General features: G+C 43.9%; 1 protein-coding gene across 3 annotated transcripts in view; it reads right to left on the minus strand.

Moving 5' to 3' along the window:
- LOC147735033 (ciliary neurotrophic factor-like) overlaps nucleotides 1-19,828 on the minus strand; it is a 550,327-nt gene that overhangs the window by 75,303 nt on the left and 455,196 nt on the right. For all 3 annotated transcript variants that reach the window (XR_015307550.1, XM_086953133.1, XM_086953131.1), the window contains exon 3: nucleotides 1,058-1,183. Coding sequence is in view for 2 of the 3 variants with exons in the window: in XM_086953133.1 (XP_086809259.1) it covers nucleotides 1,058-1,183 (126 nt within the window). In the remaining variant the exon portion in view is untranslated. The remainder of the gene's footprint in view (nucleotides 1-1,057; nucleotides 1,184-19,828) is intronic.

Below are 19,828 nucleotides of genomic sequence, written 5' to 3' on the forward strand. Positions count from 1 at the left end.
TCCTTGCCCTTTCATTTTGGCATGGGGGTAAGCGCAGCATGGTGACTTGCTGCGCTGCCCTACACCAAAACCCCATGAATGAGGCCCTAGGAGTCTGAGCTGTTTAATGGGTAGAGACAGCAAATGACCTGCCGTACTACATCCCTCAATTCAGTGTACAGAGGTAAATAGGTTTTCCCACATGGCATTCGTTGGCGTGTGGTATGAGCAGAAAGGCTAGACTATAGTGGAAAGTGCATGTGGTGTGTGGGTATATAACAATAGAATCTCATAAAAAAGTTTCAAGGTGTAAATCAAATTTAAATATAAATTTTAACTGACTAATCAGAAGCAACAATGATCAACTCTGTTGTGGGCGCATGGCGATGCTAAACCTAAAATAAGATTCACCAAGACAGGCGAGCCCACCTTGGAGTAATGCAAGGCAGCACAAGTCACTGCCCTGCGTTACTCTGCCCTGGGGAGTGTTCCATGGGTGGAGCGTGGGTGTTCCCACAAATCAACCCATTAAGTTATGTACATTACCATGAGCTGAAGACCTGGGAATGCGTCAAAATGCTACGCCTTCCAAGGGGAGGGGAAAGAAGGAGAAATATGTGTATTTCTCCTAATTCTTTTCTCTTTCTAGGTGTGTTGGATTCTGCAGCACACAGAAAGAGGAAAACGCCTTAGAGGATTGTTTTAGTGCAGAAAGGCAGCCTTCCTGCACAAAAACAACCCTGTACAAAAACAATCCCGCCTGCAACGCAAGCACCCATGCACCAATGATTGGAACCTTTTCTCCCACCCTTAGTTCAATTTGAACTTTATCACTGAAGTTAGTAGAAAAATGTTGTTTTGTATAGTCACTTCATGAAGGTCGAGTTAATACTTTGGGGTTCAGCAGGGTACCTATTGTTGTTGATTGCACTGCACAAAGTTAGACTGCTGCAGCACTAAGAAACCTATGCATTGTTCATGCAAGTTAAGAAAAATGAACCCGCAGCCGGTGAGTTGAGTGTCTACAGCACATGTAATAATGAGTGGTCGGGCCATTTCTAGCACCTCGTGACCTTACCAAAGCTCCAGACCAGACAGGAAGATTCATGGAGAGAGCTGGGGAGCCGAAGCTTACTCTGTGTCCCACCTCCTGCAGGATGATTCCAAAGCTGATCTGGAAGAGGCCAGTTAGGATCTGTGTGATCTGAGAAGAAACATGAAATTAGCGACCTACTGATCTCAAATTTGGCGAATAATAGCGCAGTTCAACAACACATACACCATTCTCAGCGTCAGTGTATTTACTTAAAATTGATGCCATTTGGTAGGCTTATTCACAAAGATTACTCACACTTTTGAATAAATTACACATGTAAGCTTACTCTTACACTTTTGAGTTACTTTAATACTTTTGGATTTTCACCACTTACAAGTGTAAATTTACTCAAAAGTGTAAACTTAAATTCCTCGAGCTCCTGAAACGGGGTGAAGACAAAATTACTACAGCTAATAATGAGCAGTCGTAAGTCCAGCACCACAGGCTGCCAACCACTGATACAGCAGCAACCTCCTACAAAATATAATGAAGGAAAGGACTTAAAACTGAACCCCATAAGAAATAATGGTAAATTAAAATAATGTATTTTGACTTTAAAAAATATATATATATATATTTTTATATATGTTCAAAAAGTTCCAAAGTAACGGTGCTCTCAGTCCGCAAAATATCACAAAACCGCTAAAGACTCCAAGGGTGTTTATTTAAACTAACAACATGTTTCGGCTGCGGACAGCCTTGATCACGTTAGTTTGAAAGTGCACAGTTTCCGGTAAATAATGCCAGGGTTCATAGCCAAAGAAACAGGACTTGGTCACATACAATTTAAATGTAAAATTTCACATTCATAACAAGCATATAAACATTTGTCACGTAATATACTATGTCAAGTGTTGTCCAACACATATTTAAACGATATAAAATAATTCTTTCACATCGTACAACTTAGTTGCAAATATAGAAATTCATGTGTGCCCGTTTTCTTACATTCTCCTGTTAACTGCACAGAAGAAAAATGATGCCCCTTTGAAAGCAACTACCTCAATGAGATCAAAATTAACAAAGGCGTCTGCCGCCATAATTGTAGTCAAACAGCAACTCCGAACTACAAGTTGCTATGACAACCATGCAAGAAAATACATTGTAGCGGTGGAATCCCAACCCAGTACCAATGCGCATTGCCTGGAAAAGAGGTTTGACGCCCTGCATATATGTATGCCAGCGTAAAACAAGTACGTGCAAATTGTATGTACATATAGCCCAACGTGCAAGATAAATTTGTACAAGTAGTTGGAAGCAATCTCCAGCATTCCATGCTTCCAGAATGTGCCACGCCCATTGAGGGAGGATACATTCGACCAAATAAATGGTTTAAAAACAGCGCTGCAGTCTGACTACTTTGTGACACACTCCATGATTACGGGGCGTTCCAGCCTCGAAACGCGTCGGAAAAGGTTTTATTTATGAGGGAAGATGCGCAGGAAGGCAAACAACAGCGAGGCAAACCACAGGCTTTTCAAGCCAGAGACAACATCGAGTGCTACTCTGAAGCTCCAGGGCTTTGCTCAGTCACATATTACACGGCCCCTGGCCGTGAGAGGAGGCACCAGTTTCATCGAGATCACCCAAGGTCAACATGAAAACGGCGATGGATAGGAACTTTTCCTGTCTGCATCAGCATGCTGTCTCGAGGGAGCTTACAGTTTGCATACCTGGACAATCCCGCCTACTTAAGGTACTAACGAAACAATGTGTAATACCGTCACAAACAGTCAGAACCTACTTAAGGAAATCACTGAGCAGCGCTGTAAGGACTTCAATCTCCAGCATTCCATGCTTCCAGAATGTGCCACGCCCATTGAGGGAGGATACATTCGACCAAATAAATGGTTTAAAAACAGCGCTGCAGTCTGACTACTTTGTGACACACTCCATGATTACGGGGCGTTCCAGCCTCGAAACGCGTCGGAAAAGGTTTTATTTATGAGGGAAGATGCGCAGGAAAGCAAACAACAGCGAGGCAAACCACAGGCTTTTCAAGCCAGAGACAACACTGAGTGCTACTCTGAAGCTCCAGGGCATTACTCAGTCACATATTACACGGCCCCTGGCCGTGAGAGGAGGCACCAGTTTCATCGAGATCACCCAAGGTCAACATGACAACGGCGATGGATAGGAACTTTTCCTGTCTGCATCAGCATGCTGTCTCGAGGGAGCTTACAGTTTGCATACCTGGACAATCCCGCCTACTTAAGGTACTAACGAAACAATGTGTAATACCGTCACAAACAGTCAGAACCTACTTAAGGAAATCACTGAGCAGCGCTGTAAGGACTTCAATCTCCAGCATTCCATGCTTCCAGAATGTGCCACGCCCATTGAGGGAGGATACATTCGACCAAATAAATGGTTTAAAAACAGCGCTGCAGTCTGACTACTTTGTGACACACTCCATGATTACGGGGCGTTCCAGCCTCGAAACGCGTCGGAAAAGGTTTTATTTATGAGGGAAGATGCGCAGGAAAGCAAACAACAGCGAGGCAAACCACAGGCTTTTCAAGCCAGAGACAACATCGAGTGCTACTCTGAAGCTCCAGGGCTTTGCTCAGTCACATATTACACGGCCCCTGGCCGTGAGAGGAGGCACCAGTTTCATCGAGATCACCCAAGGTCAACATGAAAACGGCGATGGATAGGAACTTTTCCTGTCTGCATCAGCATGCTGTCTCGAGGGAGCTTACCGTTTGCATACCTGGACAATCCCGCCTACTTAAGGTACTAACGAAACAATGTGTAATACCGTCACAAACAGTCAGAACCTACTTAAGGAAATCACTGAGCAGCGCTGTAAGGACTTCAATCTCCAGCATTCCATGCTTCCAGAATGTGCCACGCCCATTGAGGGAGGATACATTCGACCAAATAAATGGTTTAAAAACAGCGCTGCAGTCTGACTACTTTGTGACACACTCCAGGATTACGGGGTGTTCCAGCCTCGAAACGCGTCGGAAAAGGTTTTATTTATGAGGGAAGATGCGCAGGAAAGCAAACAACAGCGAGGCAAACCACAGGCTTTTCAAGCCAGAGACAACATCGAGTGCTACTCTGAAGCTCCAGGGCTTTGCTCAGTCATATATATATATATATGTATATATGAATTGGATTGCATGTTATGTTAAAATAAATTATGTTTATATAACAAATACATATTATTTATTAATAATATATGTTATGAGCTTTAAAAAAAATTAAATAAATGTTAATACTTTTTTAAAGAAAATACAATTAATTTGAGTTGTTTCTATATATAATTGTTTACACTTTTAAATAGGTAATCAGAAAATCCCTCTATTAACACTCAACTATAGCTGGGATTTTCTTGTAATTCATTTAAATTAAATAAAATATTTAAATTAAATAAATATTTAATTCAAAATTAAGTTAATAGTGCTGTAGCATATGTTTTATTTTGTCCTAACTTTAAAATAAATACATACAAATGCATTACTTAAAAGCTCAAATAAAATTATGTTTGTACTATTTAAAAATAAAGTTTAATACATCTTTTAAATCTTCTCTAAACTTTACTGTAGGGAAATCTCAGCCTCAGTGGCAGAAATCTCCTTATGGTGAAGTATAAGAAAAGTAGATAAGATTAGTAACGTTGAAAAAAAAATGTAAGCTATTTTTATGTTAATATTGATTTAAATTAATTTTATATATTTATTTTAAATGTAAAAAATAAAATAAACAAGCTTTGGCACATTTAATAGTAAGTAAAGTAAATCTTTCTTTATTCGATTTTCAAGTTAGATAAAAACCATAAAAGAATTTCAACAAGTATATCATGATGTACACACTCAACAAGTTACTATTTTACAGCATAAAAAAGGACAATCTTTCCCCTAATCGTTTGTGATATCTCTAATCTTCTAACATATACAAGTGGATTCCAGTCAAAGATTTACCCTATACATTTAATAGGTCTCGCCTATGCAATATCTATTTGCTTTGGTAATGTTATTTAGCCATGTTATACAGCTGCTTTGCAGCATGGCTGGAAGTAAAAAAAAAGTGATATGATGCAGTCAAAGTTGGATGTGATTCTGTACAACATGGCTAAAAAATCACATTGATTAAGCCACTGTGTATGTGATAGCTGATTGGCTTTGTCATTTTTTTTGTGGCCTTACAGGTGTGGGTAGGATGAGGCAAACAACAAACGGTAGGAGGTGCATGGGAGGGATGGGGCAAGTAACAACGGGTGAGAGGGATTGTGAGCGGTTGGTCAGGGTGTCGGGGCAAGCAAGAATGGAGGGGAGGTGGGACAGGGAAAGGATCAATGGGTAAGCAACAATATGGCAAGCAATGATGCAGGAGAGGGCGCAGGACAAGCAAATATAACGGAGAGGGTTAGGTGGGGGCAAGGGGAAGTACCACGATGGAGCAAGCAGCTACGGGTCCTATGAAAGTAAAATTGGCGGATTCAGAGAACAAATGCCATCCGCAGCTGAGTGAGGGACACGTGTTGATTCCTCTATGAGGGTGCTGACTTCGCATATGTACGCATCACATCAAACCAGCTCACTTGCATCCCAGACACCGAACATGCATCCTAGACACCTAACATGCATCCCAGACACCTAACATGCATCCCAGACACCTAACATGCATCCCAGACACCTAACATGCATCCCAAACACCTAACATGCATCCCAGACAGCTAACATGCATCCCAAACAGCTAACATGCATCCCAGACACCTAACATGCATCCCAGACACCTACCATGCATCCCAGACACCTAACATGCATCCCAAACACCTAACATGCATCCCAGACACCTAACATGCATCCCAGACACATAACATGCATCCCAAACACCTAACATGCATCCCAGACACCTAACATGCATCCCAGACACCTAACATGCATCCCAAACACCTAACATGCATCCCAGACACCTAACATGCATCCCAGACACCTAACATGCATCCCAAACACCTAACATGCATCCCAGACACCTAACATGCATCCCAGACACCTAACATGCATCCCAGATACCTACCATGACTCCCAGACAGCTGACATGCATCCCAGACACCTAACATGCATCCCAGACAGCTAACATGCATCCCAGACACCTAACATGTATCACAGACAGCTAAAATCCATCCCAGACACCTAACATGCATTCCAGACACCTAACATGCATCCCAGACACCTAAGGTTGGCGCCCCGCACATCTAGCCTCTGTTCAGGCCACGACGATCACTGGCATGTACACAGACACACAAACACACATAGCAGCTTATGAACAGCTCAGTAAGCAGTTTCTCAATTTGCTTTCCATTCTCTCTCAACCAAGCACCATTTTAACTGAAATGACAGTAGACATTAAGCAGAATCCTCCTATCTGAAAACATTTCACATTTTACTTCCATGTCTGGACAGCCTGCTCCATGGTGGAGGGCTGCCCACATACCAAACATTCCCAAGGGCCCTGTCTCCCTGGCAAGGAATGCTAGTTGCAGACACTGCGTGGTAAATATATAAGTTTAGTACATTCATAGGTTATTACCCTTTCCCACTGGGGAGGATGGCGGTCAGCCACACAGAGGCTCTTTGTTGAGGAAAGGTGGCTTCATGGAGGCGCCTACGTATTCTGAACACAACCAACCATCCAATAGATGTTTGGGCCTCAGTTTCAACAATGACCAAAGTTTAGGGTGAGGCCGCGGTGCCTTGACACCTCTCGCTCTTTCTTAGCTCTATTATTACACTTACCTTGACCTTCTGCCACCTGTCTCTCCGCCAGGATTACTGTGGTCTTAGTGAACACCTAGTACTTCATATTCAGAAACTTCCAATTAACATAGAACGCCAATCGTTTATTGTTCCATCTTATTTGCTAACTTTCACCAATCAGAAATAACTTGCTCTAACTGTTTATATCTGCCCACCTCTCACTGGGGCATATTATCAAGGGGGTTTATCTCCGCTTTTTTGACTTTAAAAGCCAAGAAAGCGGAGATAAAATGATCTCCCTATTACCTAGCTGTCGCTAACACCAGTTAGCGACAGCTAGTAGGAGATAGCGACCATCTTGGGCCCCGCTTTGCATGTCAGTGATATGTATCACTAATGGCATGCAAAGTGGGCGTGCCAAGATGTTAGCGACTGAAAACAAGCGCTAACATCGCTATCTCCTATTACCAACTTTTGAACATATTCGCGCTAAGCGCGAATATCTCCAAAAGCTAACACCTGCCCTGAGCAGTTCTTAGCCATGTTATCCAATGGTAGGTGGATAACATGGCTAAGAGCAATAGCTCGGTAATGCATGAATATCGCTGACTTTTCAGCGATATTCATGCATTTCGGCCGATTTTTATCGCTTAGGAGATAAACCTTGATAATAGCAAGGCTCCTAGCGATAAAAATCGCCGCAGCTCGGCGATAAAAATATCGCCGCTAAACCAACATAGCGATAATTATCGCTAGTTGTTGGTAATATGCCCCACTGTTCCTTCCTTTTCTTGCGCAGAAATTCTGCCGCCACTTTCATGAGGGTGCACAGGTCTACCACAACTCCCCCGAAGGATAGGTGAACCAATTCCTGTCTAAATAGCTCAGGTGAATCTTACCTTATTAAATGTTTTTCTACCCCAGCTCCTAACATCTCATTAAAATCCCCTCATCTCCCTATTCAGTTCCCCTCTAGCTTTGTCTCCAGTGGATTCTTTCCATGCCTCCCTCCAAACTCACCTAAGCAACAAGCGTGTCCTGCATCCTGGCACCATCTGCGCACTCCCATCCAGTCTCTTTATCACCTTCAATAATGCCAGATCTGTCATGTTTAGTACCTCATTAACTCTGAAGACACGCAGCGGAACCTATAGAAGGCGGTCTGGGTGCTCTAGAATGAAACACTGGGAATGCAGAGGTAACCCGGGGCGTCTGGCTGGGTGGAGGTCACAGCAGTTGATTCCCAGTGGGTGAGTTGTGAGTGGGGGGATCATTACATGAAGTGGTGTTATTATTGTTATTCTTCTGCCCCGCTTATGGAAAGTCAAGGTCTCTGTGGCTGCTACAATTGTGCAGGAACATGGGGACTAGACAGTGTACTTCACGCAACTTCACGCAGTGGCTGACCACCTGCGCCGACGACCTCGCACCACTGAAGAACCCTCCCAGCAGACCCAGAAGCAAGAAGGCCCCCTGGTTCACCGACGAACTCAAGGACTCCAAGAAGACCTGCTGCACCCTCGAGAAAGCCTGGCTCCTCGACCAGACCACTGACAGCATGACCCCCCACAAACAAGCCACCCGCAAGCACCACCAGCTCATCCGCACCACCAAGAAGAAATCACTGAAGGAACGACTGGACAACAACGCCCACGACAGCAAGGAACTCTTCACCATCGTCAAGGAGTTCTCCAACCCCAGCACCGGCAACAACAACATCACTCCCACACAAGATCTCTACGACTCTCTCGCCTCGTTCTTCCACCGCAAGATTGCCAACATCCACAACAGTTTCGGCGCACCATCCACGCACCCAACCGTCGAACCAACGCCCCCCATCGCCACCCTCCGCACCCGGACCACGGTGACCACCGAAGACACAGCCCGCACGATGAATACCATCCACTCCGGATCTCCGACCGACCCCTGCCCCCACCACATCTTCAACAAGGCCCACTCCACCATCGCACCCCAACTCCGGGACGTCATCAACACCTCCTTCAACACCGCCACCTTCCCGGAGAGCTGGAAGCATGCCGAGCTCAGCGCCCTACTGAGGAAACCAACAGCGGACCCCACCGACCTCAAAAACTTCTGCCCCATCTCGCTCCTCCCTTTGCCTGCCAAAGTCATCGAGAAGATCGTCAACAGACAGCTTGCCACCTTCCTCGAGACGAACGGATCCCTCGACCCCTCGCAGTCCAGTTTCAGAGCCAACCACAGCACCGAGGCCGCCCTCATCGCAGCCACCGACGACATCCGAGCCATGCTCGACAATGGGGAAACAGTGGCACTCATCCTCCTGGACCTCTCTGCAGCGTTCGACACTGTCTGCCACCGCACCCTAGTTCAACGCCTCAGCAACATTGGCATCCAAGAGAAGGCACTGGAGTGGATCATCTCGTTCCTCGCCGGTAGAACACAGAGAGTTCGCCTTCCCCCGTTTCGATCCGAGGCCACCGAAGTCATCTGCGGCGTTCCGCAAGGATCATCACTCAGCCCCACCCTCTTCAACGTCTACATGAGACCTCTTGCTGCCATCGCACGCCAACACAACCTCAACATCATCTCCTACGCCGACGACACCCAGCTGATCCTCTCCCTCACCAGAGACCCCGACACCGCCAGAACCAGCCTGCACGAAGGGATGAAAGACGTCGCCGAGTGGATGAAGAACAGCCGCCTGTAACTGAACTCAGACAAGACGGAAGTCCTCATCCTGGGACCATCACCCTCCGCCTGGGACGACTCCTGGTGGCCCTCAGCCCTGGGCACCGCTCCCAAGCCAACAGACCACGCACGCAACCTAGGCTTCATCCTGGACTCCTTCCTCTCGATGACCAGACAAGTCAACGCCGTCTCCTCATCATGCTTTCACACCCTACGCATGCTTCGCAAGATCTTCCGATGGATCCCGACCGAAACCAGGAAGACGGTCACCCAGGCCCTCGTCACCAGCCGACTGGACTACGGAAAAACCCTCTATGCCGGAACCACAGCCAAGTTACTTCCAACGCATCCAGAACGCCTCCGCCCGACTCATCCTGGACATCCCCCGACGCAGCCACATCTCCGGCCACCTGAGGGACCTGCACTGACTCCCTGTCAACAAGAGGATCACGTTCAGGCTCCTCACCCACGCACACAAGTCTCTCCACGACCTGGGCCCCAAGTACCTCAACGACCGCCTGACCTTCTACACGACCACCCGCCAGCTACGGTCTACTAGCCTCGCCTTGGCCGCCGTACCACGCATCCGAAGAGCCACCGCCAGAGGCAGATCCTTCTCCTACCTGGCGGCCAAGACATGGAACTCCCTCCCCATCCACCTTCGGCTGACCCAGGACCATCTCGCCTTCAGGAGACAACTCAAGACCTGGCTGTTCGAGCAGTAGCGGACCCCTTCCCCCAAGCGCCTTGAGACCCTTCCGGGTGAGTAGTGCGCTATACGAGTGTTATGATTGATTGATTGATTGATTGATTGTACTGAGGTGTTTAGGCTCTTGAAGTATGATACTGACACACCTATTGTGTTCTCCATCTCGCGTTTCTTAGATCTGCAGTAATTATTAGTCACGCTATGTTACGCACCGCCTAGAACAACGTGGTATGTACACATTGTATTATATGTTTATCCCTATTGTATTAAACCTATTTCCCAGGTGTTTTATAATCTTCACAATGTTAGTTGTTTTAATTCGCATTTCGTATTCTTCTTCTAGTATTTACTAGACAAAGTCGAAGTTTTTTGGACCAAATAGGTGTTTTAATTTTTAACAAAATAGTCATTTTATTATAGCATGTGTCATTGGGCCAGATGCATCAAGCATCCATTTTGCGATTCCTTATTAGCGAAAAATAAGGAATCGCTAGTAAGGAATAGCAACATGGAATGCATCAAGCAATCACACAAAAAATAGCGATTCCTTAATTGCGACTCGCAAATTGCGAGTCGCAATTAATGAATACCTCCCCATTCATTCCTATGGGCCTCGAGGCCCATAGGAATGAATGGGAAGACAATCTCAATTTGCGAATCGCAATTAGCGATTCGCAAATTGAGATTGCGAGTTCAAGGGTGCAGGGGTGTCCAAAGGACACCCTGTTACACCCCTGAATGTGATCTGTGCACATATGTTGCGCACACACATGCCCTTAGGGCATGTGTGTGCGCAACATGAAACTTTGAAAAATGCACAAAAGTGCATTTTTCAAAGTTTTTGCAAATTACCATGAAGTTGTACTTCATGGTAATTTGCGTGCCCTATTAGCGAATTCGCTATTTTTGATACTTTCATGCATTGCATTTAAGGAATCTCAATTAGAGATTCCTTAAATACAAACAATCGTATTTTAGCGAATTCTCTATTTGCGATTTTTGCATTTGGGATGATGCATCCCAAATGCAGGAATTGCACTCGCAAAGGGCCAGATTCTGAGAATCTGGCCCTTTTGCGAGCGCATTTCGCTTGATGCATCTGGCCCATTGCTCCCTACTTTGCACCCAATACAGAAATTACATATTGTATTGCGCATAGCACTATTTTCTGCCACAGAATACTGAGCAGGTTTGTGGGAGTTAACCCAAGAACGCAGCCAAAATTTGCACATTCAAAGTGTTTTAAACAAAAAACATAGAAACAAAGTATATCGTTTTTAAATCGACATGCTGTATTTTTCTAAAATGTTTTGTACTGTTTTATGTGCTTTTATGGCCTGTATGGCTGAAATAAAGTTTTTGGGACTGACTCACTGTTATTATTGTTGTTTTTCTTGTTGAAGTATTGACTTTTGGGCTGCTGATGGAAGTTACAGCCCTCAGTACGAATGGCCCGCCAGAGATGTCCGTATTGCACGGGGTCTGAACACAGGGTCATTGTGATCCTTGCCGATTCTGGAGGTTTGACTGTACAAGTGCGGTCTAGCAATATAACAACAAATTGTAAATGCTAATAAAGATACGTGAAAACATATTTTGTCAATCATTCTCACAAAAAATGTAAAACCACCATAAGGAGTCATCTTTTATTTTCCTTTAATTCTCACAATGTTGGCAGGAGTTCCTGTTTGGAGGGGTGGATGATGGGAAAAAATGGTGAGAGAATGTGCAATCATCTCCTGAGGGTGGCGGAGGAGCTGGGAGTACCTTTGGCGAGTGAAGAGACAGAAGGGCCACCAAAGACTCCAGCATTCCTTGGAATAGAGTTGGACTCCATGATTACTATGTTTTGATTAGTAATGGAACTCTAATGAGCAACTGATAACTATCACTTCCTAGTGACATCTTTAATTGACGTCTTATGTCCAGCAAACTTGCGTCAAACCCGGCACCTGTCAGGTATAAATATTACTAACGTTGCCTTAAGCAATGCCTGTTGTACGAGCTACTGAAGCCAGCTGCCTGCACGACCCCGTGTTGGTAAATCTAGCACTCTGTCGCTGCAGCCTGCTATCCTGTGGTGGTGAAGCTGCTGATACCATTATCGCCGCTAAAGCACGAACTATGGTGCAGTACGCTTAAGGAGCTGAACAGCCGTCCTCTGCGAAGACATCCAGCAGATTCCAGCTGCCCGCGGACGCTGTCCCCCCTCCTTCCTCGACGCGCTGAAGAGACCCGCTGCCTTTCTCGTGCAGAGAAATCCAGCCACGGCTTAGTTAGAAGCACCAGTTGAGTATGTTAGCCTAATGTATATATGACTGTATATATGTTTTATTACTTTTAAACCATTGTATGGCTAAGAAACCAAATCAATGCTTTTACAGTTCTATTTCGCAATACTTATCTTACTGTACGTACTTTTTATAATAACAATTATTGCAATTGTGGCAATACATTTCTCTTGTACGAGAAGAAAGACTGTTCAATAAATGTTAACCCTTTATTGACAAACGCCCGTCTCTCTATTCTCTACATCTCGTGAAAGTAAACTGCACTAGACTGACTGAGTGAAATACATGTCTATTGTTTCACACGACCCTAGAGATTGACTCTTGATCTGAGGAGCAAAGTTGTCATGTTGCACGGTTGTTGGAAAGCTGAATCCCTTCTTGTCTGTGCCAAGGAAGCTGATCACTTCCTATGCAGAGAAGAAAGTTTCCAGTGACCTCTGAGCTAGTTGGTAACACAACCCAATTAAGTTTAGCATAGTCAGTGGAGGCCTGGAATATCCGCAGTTCCACGTCAATACTACTGTTTATGTTATTCCAATGCGCAGGGCCTAGTGGGAAACTAGGAACTACACTACATGGCGCCCAACGTTTGGTAAGGCGATAAACTAACGCAAGACTTTTAGAGTAACTCAGTCGTGCATATTTCAAACAGACCCCTTTCTCCCGTAAATACTCCAATAGACGTCTGGAGTGGGTGAAAGGTTAAAATCCGCCCGAACTCAGTAGGAAGAGATTCCTATGTAAAGCTCTGGTTTATTCAACGTTGAAGGATACAGTGTTCCAAAATATTGTGCACCTAATCTTTGTCTCCTTGGAGACCTACTCTGCAAACCTCGCATTTTTACAATGCCAGAAAACGGAACCTCTGGGGCCGCAGCAGATGCGACTCAGCAAGGTCCCGAACACACTGACCCGGATGCTATTATCATCCCGGTCCACTTAAGTAAGAAGATCTATAACTTTAAAACTTATAGATAACGGACTGACACCTCAAGGTGGTACAGTAATTTTCGTGATAGAGGCTCACGAGTATCGGCAGACAGAAGTATTCTATTCATGGATAAACTTTCCAGCGGTAAACGCTATAACAAAAGAGTTTCAATATTACAAAATAGAGAAACCTCCGGAAGAGTACGCTCCTTTCGAGGAGATTGAAATCCCACTTAAATTTCAAGAGCACCTGCTCTGGTTTAATGGCGCCCTAAAACACACTGATCACATAACTAGGCTCGGTCCACTAGGTAGACCAGGAGCAACGTGGCCGGTTCTAGCCAGCTACACACCACATCCTGACATTGTAAAAATGTCTAGAGAAGAGCTGTTAGTACAGCTAAACACATTAATAAAAATACATAGGCAATTAGTCCAATATGTAATGCGGACTGCAACAGTCCAGCCAGCTGTTAATACACCACAGCTGACCCCTCATCAGGGGAACACAAATAAAATTACACCACAGAACATACAATCATGTCTTGGTAAAACACCCGTAAAACGGGAACAAATTCCTTTCTGGTTAGCCCAGAAAATCACTCAAATAGAGGCAGTATTTCCTGATACTACCCCTATTGAGAAACACAGAATCTTGACCATCTGCCTTCCTATGGGAATCGCACCACACGTGGAAGACTGTGACACTTGGGGTACAGTCTTTGCTTCCATTTACACAAAAACACACGGTGTTCCGTCTATGGCCGTAATACCAGAAGTGCAAAAACAGATTCAAAATGAATTCGGTCCAGAGCCCGCTTTAAATCTAGGTATGAAATTACTGAAAGACTTCAAGCAGGTCACGGCTATATTATTAGCCAACATAAGAGGAGAAGCAGCATCTGTGGTGATCCGCCAGAAGTTGAAGGAAACAGATATAAAAGATCCTGTTGAGCTTGCCAAAATCATAGAAAAATGCTATGAAGAATTAGGTAGAGACAGCTTGGGTGGAAAACCAGTAAAGCCACAACTGCTGAAAAATTATTTATTAAAAATAATTTAAACACTCCTAAAAAGAGCTGGGATGGAAATAAACAATCCACTCCCAAGGAAAAAGTTTTTCCAGTCCAGAGGAAGGTCTCCTCTACGGAGGGAAAGAACTCCGACTCGAGAACTCCAGTCTCCCCAGAGGGAGCCCTCTGAGAAAAGATATAACCTTAGAAATAGATATAATCTGAAAAAACCTGATAGATATCAAATTATTGATACACGTCCCTCTCGATCTTTTCCACAGAATTCGGAAAGAAGAGGACGGTCAGACCCAGGAGAGCACACCAAGTCCAAAGACAAGGAACCTGCTCAAAATAAGAAATCTCAATTTCAGAAAAAGAAGGTAGCCAGTATTAGAGTAATCAACCATGCCGAGAATACTGAGGACACAGTTGAAAAACGGGGAGTGGGCATTGACAATGTTGGACAGTGCAGCAGAAATCAGTATAGCGCGCAAGATCTTGATGTGTCATCTGGAGTCAGTGGACACGAATGAATACATTCAGGTTGAAACTGCCGACGCCAGACTTAGCATAAAATATACGAAATAACATTGCGTATGGAGGGTGATAAGACTAGGAAAATTAAGGGTCTATTTTGGGATAAGCTCTCAAAAGGCTATGATATTCTGTTAGCTGAAAAAGATTGGCCCCCAGAGTTTGTCAGGGAGTGCCCTCGTGGCGAAGAAGTGATTATGCCTGCCTTCTCGAATCACATTCCGATTCACAAAAAATATACATATGCAAGGAAATGGGCAGTGGCCCAGGCACCTGCATTATATAAAAATCATGTAGGATGGGATGAGGATTCACCTCCTCACAAAATCCAACTAAAAAGTGAACCAACTGCCCAACGGCAGTATCCCATAAAGCAAGAAGCTAAAAAACTAGTCAGGGAGATCTTAGATCAACTTGAGTACCAGGGGGTGATTGAAACATGCACCTCTCAAATGAACAATCCTTTGTTTCCTGTCTCCAAGCCAGACAATTCATATCGTCTAGTTTTGGACTACAGACACCTTAATACATGTTGCAAAACTTTTGCAGTACAAAACTCGCATAGTGCAGCCCTAATGAATAATATAGTTAGGAAAAAATATAAAACGACATTAGACATATCTAATGGTTTCTTTTGTCAAAACATTGCACCAGAAAGCAGATATTTGACTGCTTTCTCCGCATTTGGGTCACAGAAAAAATTCTGTCGACTCCCACAGGGGTTCAAGAACAGCCCAGGACTATTCTCAGCTAGTGTAACAGAGTTACTACAAATCTATGATGATGAAGCATTGTCTTACGTAGATGATATTTATCTCACAGACGACGACTTGGATACTCACTTGAAAAGAGTGAACACCATCATACTTGGGTTCGCAGCAGAGGGTTACAAATTCAACTTTAAAAAGTCCCGAATTGCCCATCTGACAGTACTATTTTAAGGGTACGAATTATCAAGTGAAGGGAAAAGCCTAGCGGACAACTTCTTAGAGAAGTGCGCTGTACTCCAAGCTCCAAAAACGCGGAAGAATTTACAATCCATACTAGGTTTTCTGAATTTCGGAAGAACTTACATTCTAAATTACGCAGAGAGGGTTAAACCTCTCTACGAACTAATAAAACCTGATTTTAAACAAATCAATTGGACTCAAAAACACACAGAAATTTTGAGATCACTGCAAACAGACATGTTAGCAAAAACAAAATTAGATACACGTGACAACACGATCGATCTTGTAATCCGAGTCATCCCAGGAAGATGCGGATTCACATACCTGACCTCTAATGAGGGGGAAAAGGTACCAATTTCAATTAAATCTCACTTGTACACACAAGCAGAAAAAACATTCAGTCACACAGAAAGAACTGTGAAAGCAGTGCAAATCGCATTTGCAAATGAACGAGAACTAGCACACGGCAAACGGATTAATATGCTTACAGCGGAATCCTGCCTTCGAAGCGCTATTCAGCCCAGTAAACCTGCCTACAGTGTCACTGGATCCGAAATGGATACAGTGCATAGATTCTCTAGGAGCGGAAGACGTGAAATACTATTTCGCCCCGCAATTTTAAGAACTGAATGATTTAGAATATGAAGAAGAATATCCTCTGCCAATCGAAATTCTGCCTCTCCCACAATACGCCTGTATAATCTATACAGATAGCTTTGTACAGCATTTCAACGTAGAGAGAGAATCCTACGATGCAGCATGTACGATCATTAAAGGTCGTTGGCTGTGCGGTAAATTCAGACCGAAAGTAACAAAAACTGAATCTGTAAGAAACTGTTCGGTTCAGAGAACTGAAATCAGATCTTTAAAGATGGCGCTAGAAAATGCAGAACGTGAATTCCCGATACTTATAGTGTGCGATTCTCATTTTTGCGTCAACTCTTACCACAATAAACTGCAGAGTTGGATCAAAAATGACTACAAAGATGACACAGGTGCCACAATAAAGCATAAATTGCTCTGGAACGAGGTAGCTCTTTTACACAAAGAACTACAAAAGACTCACGTGATTCACGCACAGAGTCTTCGACGTGATGGCGTTCACGTTGCAGGGAATTCATTGGCTAATACAGCCATAGCGGAAGCAACTAAACCGGCTTCCGTAGCCACAAAAAAGCGTACAGATAAATACATTGACGGGGAAACCATGCTGGCAGTAAAAACGACCGTAAAAGGCGACTGTGCAGCACTACCCGTAAACTATCCACTCAATTATGCATACATAATCGATGCAAACTCCGTTCCTTTTGCTCGAATCCCTGGAGTGGGGGACAGAGTAATTCCAAACAGGAGCAGGAGGGGCTTCCTCTTACTGGAAGCACACATGGGATTGGGTCTGAGACACCAAACAATTAAGGATTCTCTGAAAGAATTGCAATCAGAGTACTGGTGGCCGGACATGAGTGAAGGAATTCATGACTTCGCAAAGAACTGTCCAGACTGCAACAGAGATCGCAGTGAGGAACCGGCAAGTATAGTTTCAGAAATCCTGATAGACTGCATAACGCGATCTATCTGCGCAATCAAAGAAGAGAAGCGCGTCCCAGTGTACACCATTAAGACGAAAAGCACTTAAAAAATGAGGCCTCCAGCGCTCGGCTGACGCTAGAACGGTTATAAAAGATTTGCGAGTCAATATCGGCACATACGCAATTACCACGTTCCATTCTGACCAGGGTCCTGCTTTCAGCTCTCGAGCTTATAGGGAGGCCATGGCCAGCATGGGAATTGGGTTGCGGTATTCTTGTCCGTCATACCCCGGAAGGGAACAGTGTGGTAGAAAGAAAAAACCGTGACATAAAGCAATCTATAACAGCGAAGGTATTAGGTTCAGGCGCTGGGTGGGTCAAACATTTAATAAGTGTCCAGACTAGTCTTAACAACATGCCAAGAAATTCTCTAAAAGGTTTCAGCCCATACGAACTATTGTTCGGAATTAGAATGCGAGTTCAGGACCTCGATAGTCAGATGTCAGTGGCACAAGAAAAAACAACAGACTTTGACATCAAAGATCGTTTGGCTGTTTTACAGGAACTGAATGAAACAAGAAAATCATTAAGCAACATAAAGTTAAAACAACAGCCAAGTACCACTGACGAGGCACCACCCGCAACAGCCCCAGCAAGGCCTGTCTGGATTCCAAAGATTGGGGATCTAGTCAGAGAAAAGATTGCGGTTAAGAAGGAATTTGGGCCTTCTTACAGAAAAGCAGTACCTGTCTTAGCAGTCACCGGAACAAGATCAGTTGTGCTACCGCCCCTTGCTGGTAAAAAGGAGAACAGAGTTGTGTCTATCGATCTGGTAAAACCACAAGCATGTGGCCTATAATCAACAGTAGGCCCAGTGGACTCCCAAGAAACAACAGAATACCCAAACTTGCAACAATCCAAGAGGTTCGAACTGAAAGACTAATCACATTCGATCAGCCTGCAGTGCACAATGAAGGACTATGCAATAATGCCATGGAACTCGTGCCTCTTGAGACACAGATTGAAACAGTTCGTCAAGAAACAACACTGGTCTACAATGATGTGGCATCAGAAAGTGCTACCGAGAGACAGATTGAAAGAACAATCCCATCAATTGACAGAACTGCCTCTGGTTATTTCATCAACTTCGACAACTTCTCTGAAGATTTAAACGACCCCGAAGTGATGCCAGAAACAAAAAAGACTTTTAAAGAAAAAGCAACGGAACTCTTTCAGCAACTGAAGGAAATCTACCTTATTTCCCCTTGGCTAGAGTTCTGGTTCGGTCTAGGTGTATTTTTCCTCCTGCTTTGGCTCATCATGGTACTGTGTTTGGGAAAATTCATTGAAGGAAAATATATTACAATGGACACAGCAAGTCAGAACATCAACCTAGTCCTGAAACCACACAGATCATCCCACGTGAAGAAAAGAGAACTGTCAACAGTAAATGTCACAGCAATTCCAATACCTGGTGGGGTAGTATGGGAGAAAACAGACTATGAGATCTATGGTCCGGTCGAAATCCTGAAGTATCCTCATCAACTAAAGGTTTCCTTAAGTGACTTTGTGACACCTAGTACATTCTCTGATGATTGGGACTTTAACAGTATTAATGACATGATGTCTGATTTAGTAATGTCAGCTAGATTCACAGATCATGATTATTTACAAGGTTCATCTAGTTATGAGCAATTATTCTGTTACACCCATTATGGGGATCATTACTTGCATAAATCTGCACAGCCTAGAAATGTTTTTATGTATAATCAATGGGAACATTGTTCGACACCACCTAAAAGCAGTTCTAAAGCATTTTTTGAGAAATTCAAATACTTCTCAGGGTTTAACACCAGTGATGCAGAAACGTTTTATTACAAACTGTTAGATAAAACAGGAATGAAAACAATGCTGACAAATTCTAAATTGATATATTCAGAAGCATTTTATGACAAAATGATGACATTTGGTTTTGATTATTGGAAAAATAATATTGAAACGAAAACAATTTGAGGTACAAAAGATTGGCAGGTGCAAGGCACAGAAGCACTATTTAGAACCTGCATGATACCAGAACAAATGTTATTTTTAAATGACACAATACACCAAACATCTTGTCTTGGCCTAGCTAAGATCAAAGACCTTAAAACACCGTCTATACCAAAGCCAATACCTGAGAATACAACCACAGATATTGAGTTAGACGTGTCACAAATTTTACATTTCAACAGAACAAATCCTGATTGGAAAAAGTGGTTAATCTGGCCTACAGACACAAATAGCTGTCAAGATAGATTCCTGAATAAAACACAGGGGTTAATAATGACCAGATTAGACCCTAGATACTCCCAGAGACAACATCCAGGGATTATAACAACATACAGTGTAGGGAAACTCTGCCTTGAATGGCTAACTTCGT

Source organism: Lissotriton vulgaris, chromosome 1_2 (assembly GCF_964263255.1).
Source record: "Lissotriton vulgaris chromosome 1_2, aLisVul1.2, whole genome shotgun sequence".
NCBI classification, from domain to species: Eukaryota; Metazoa; Chordata; class Amphibia; order Caudata; family Salamandridae; genus Lissotriton; species Lissotriton vulgaris.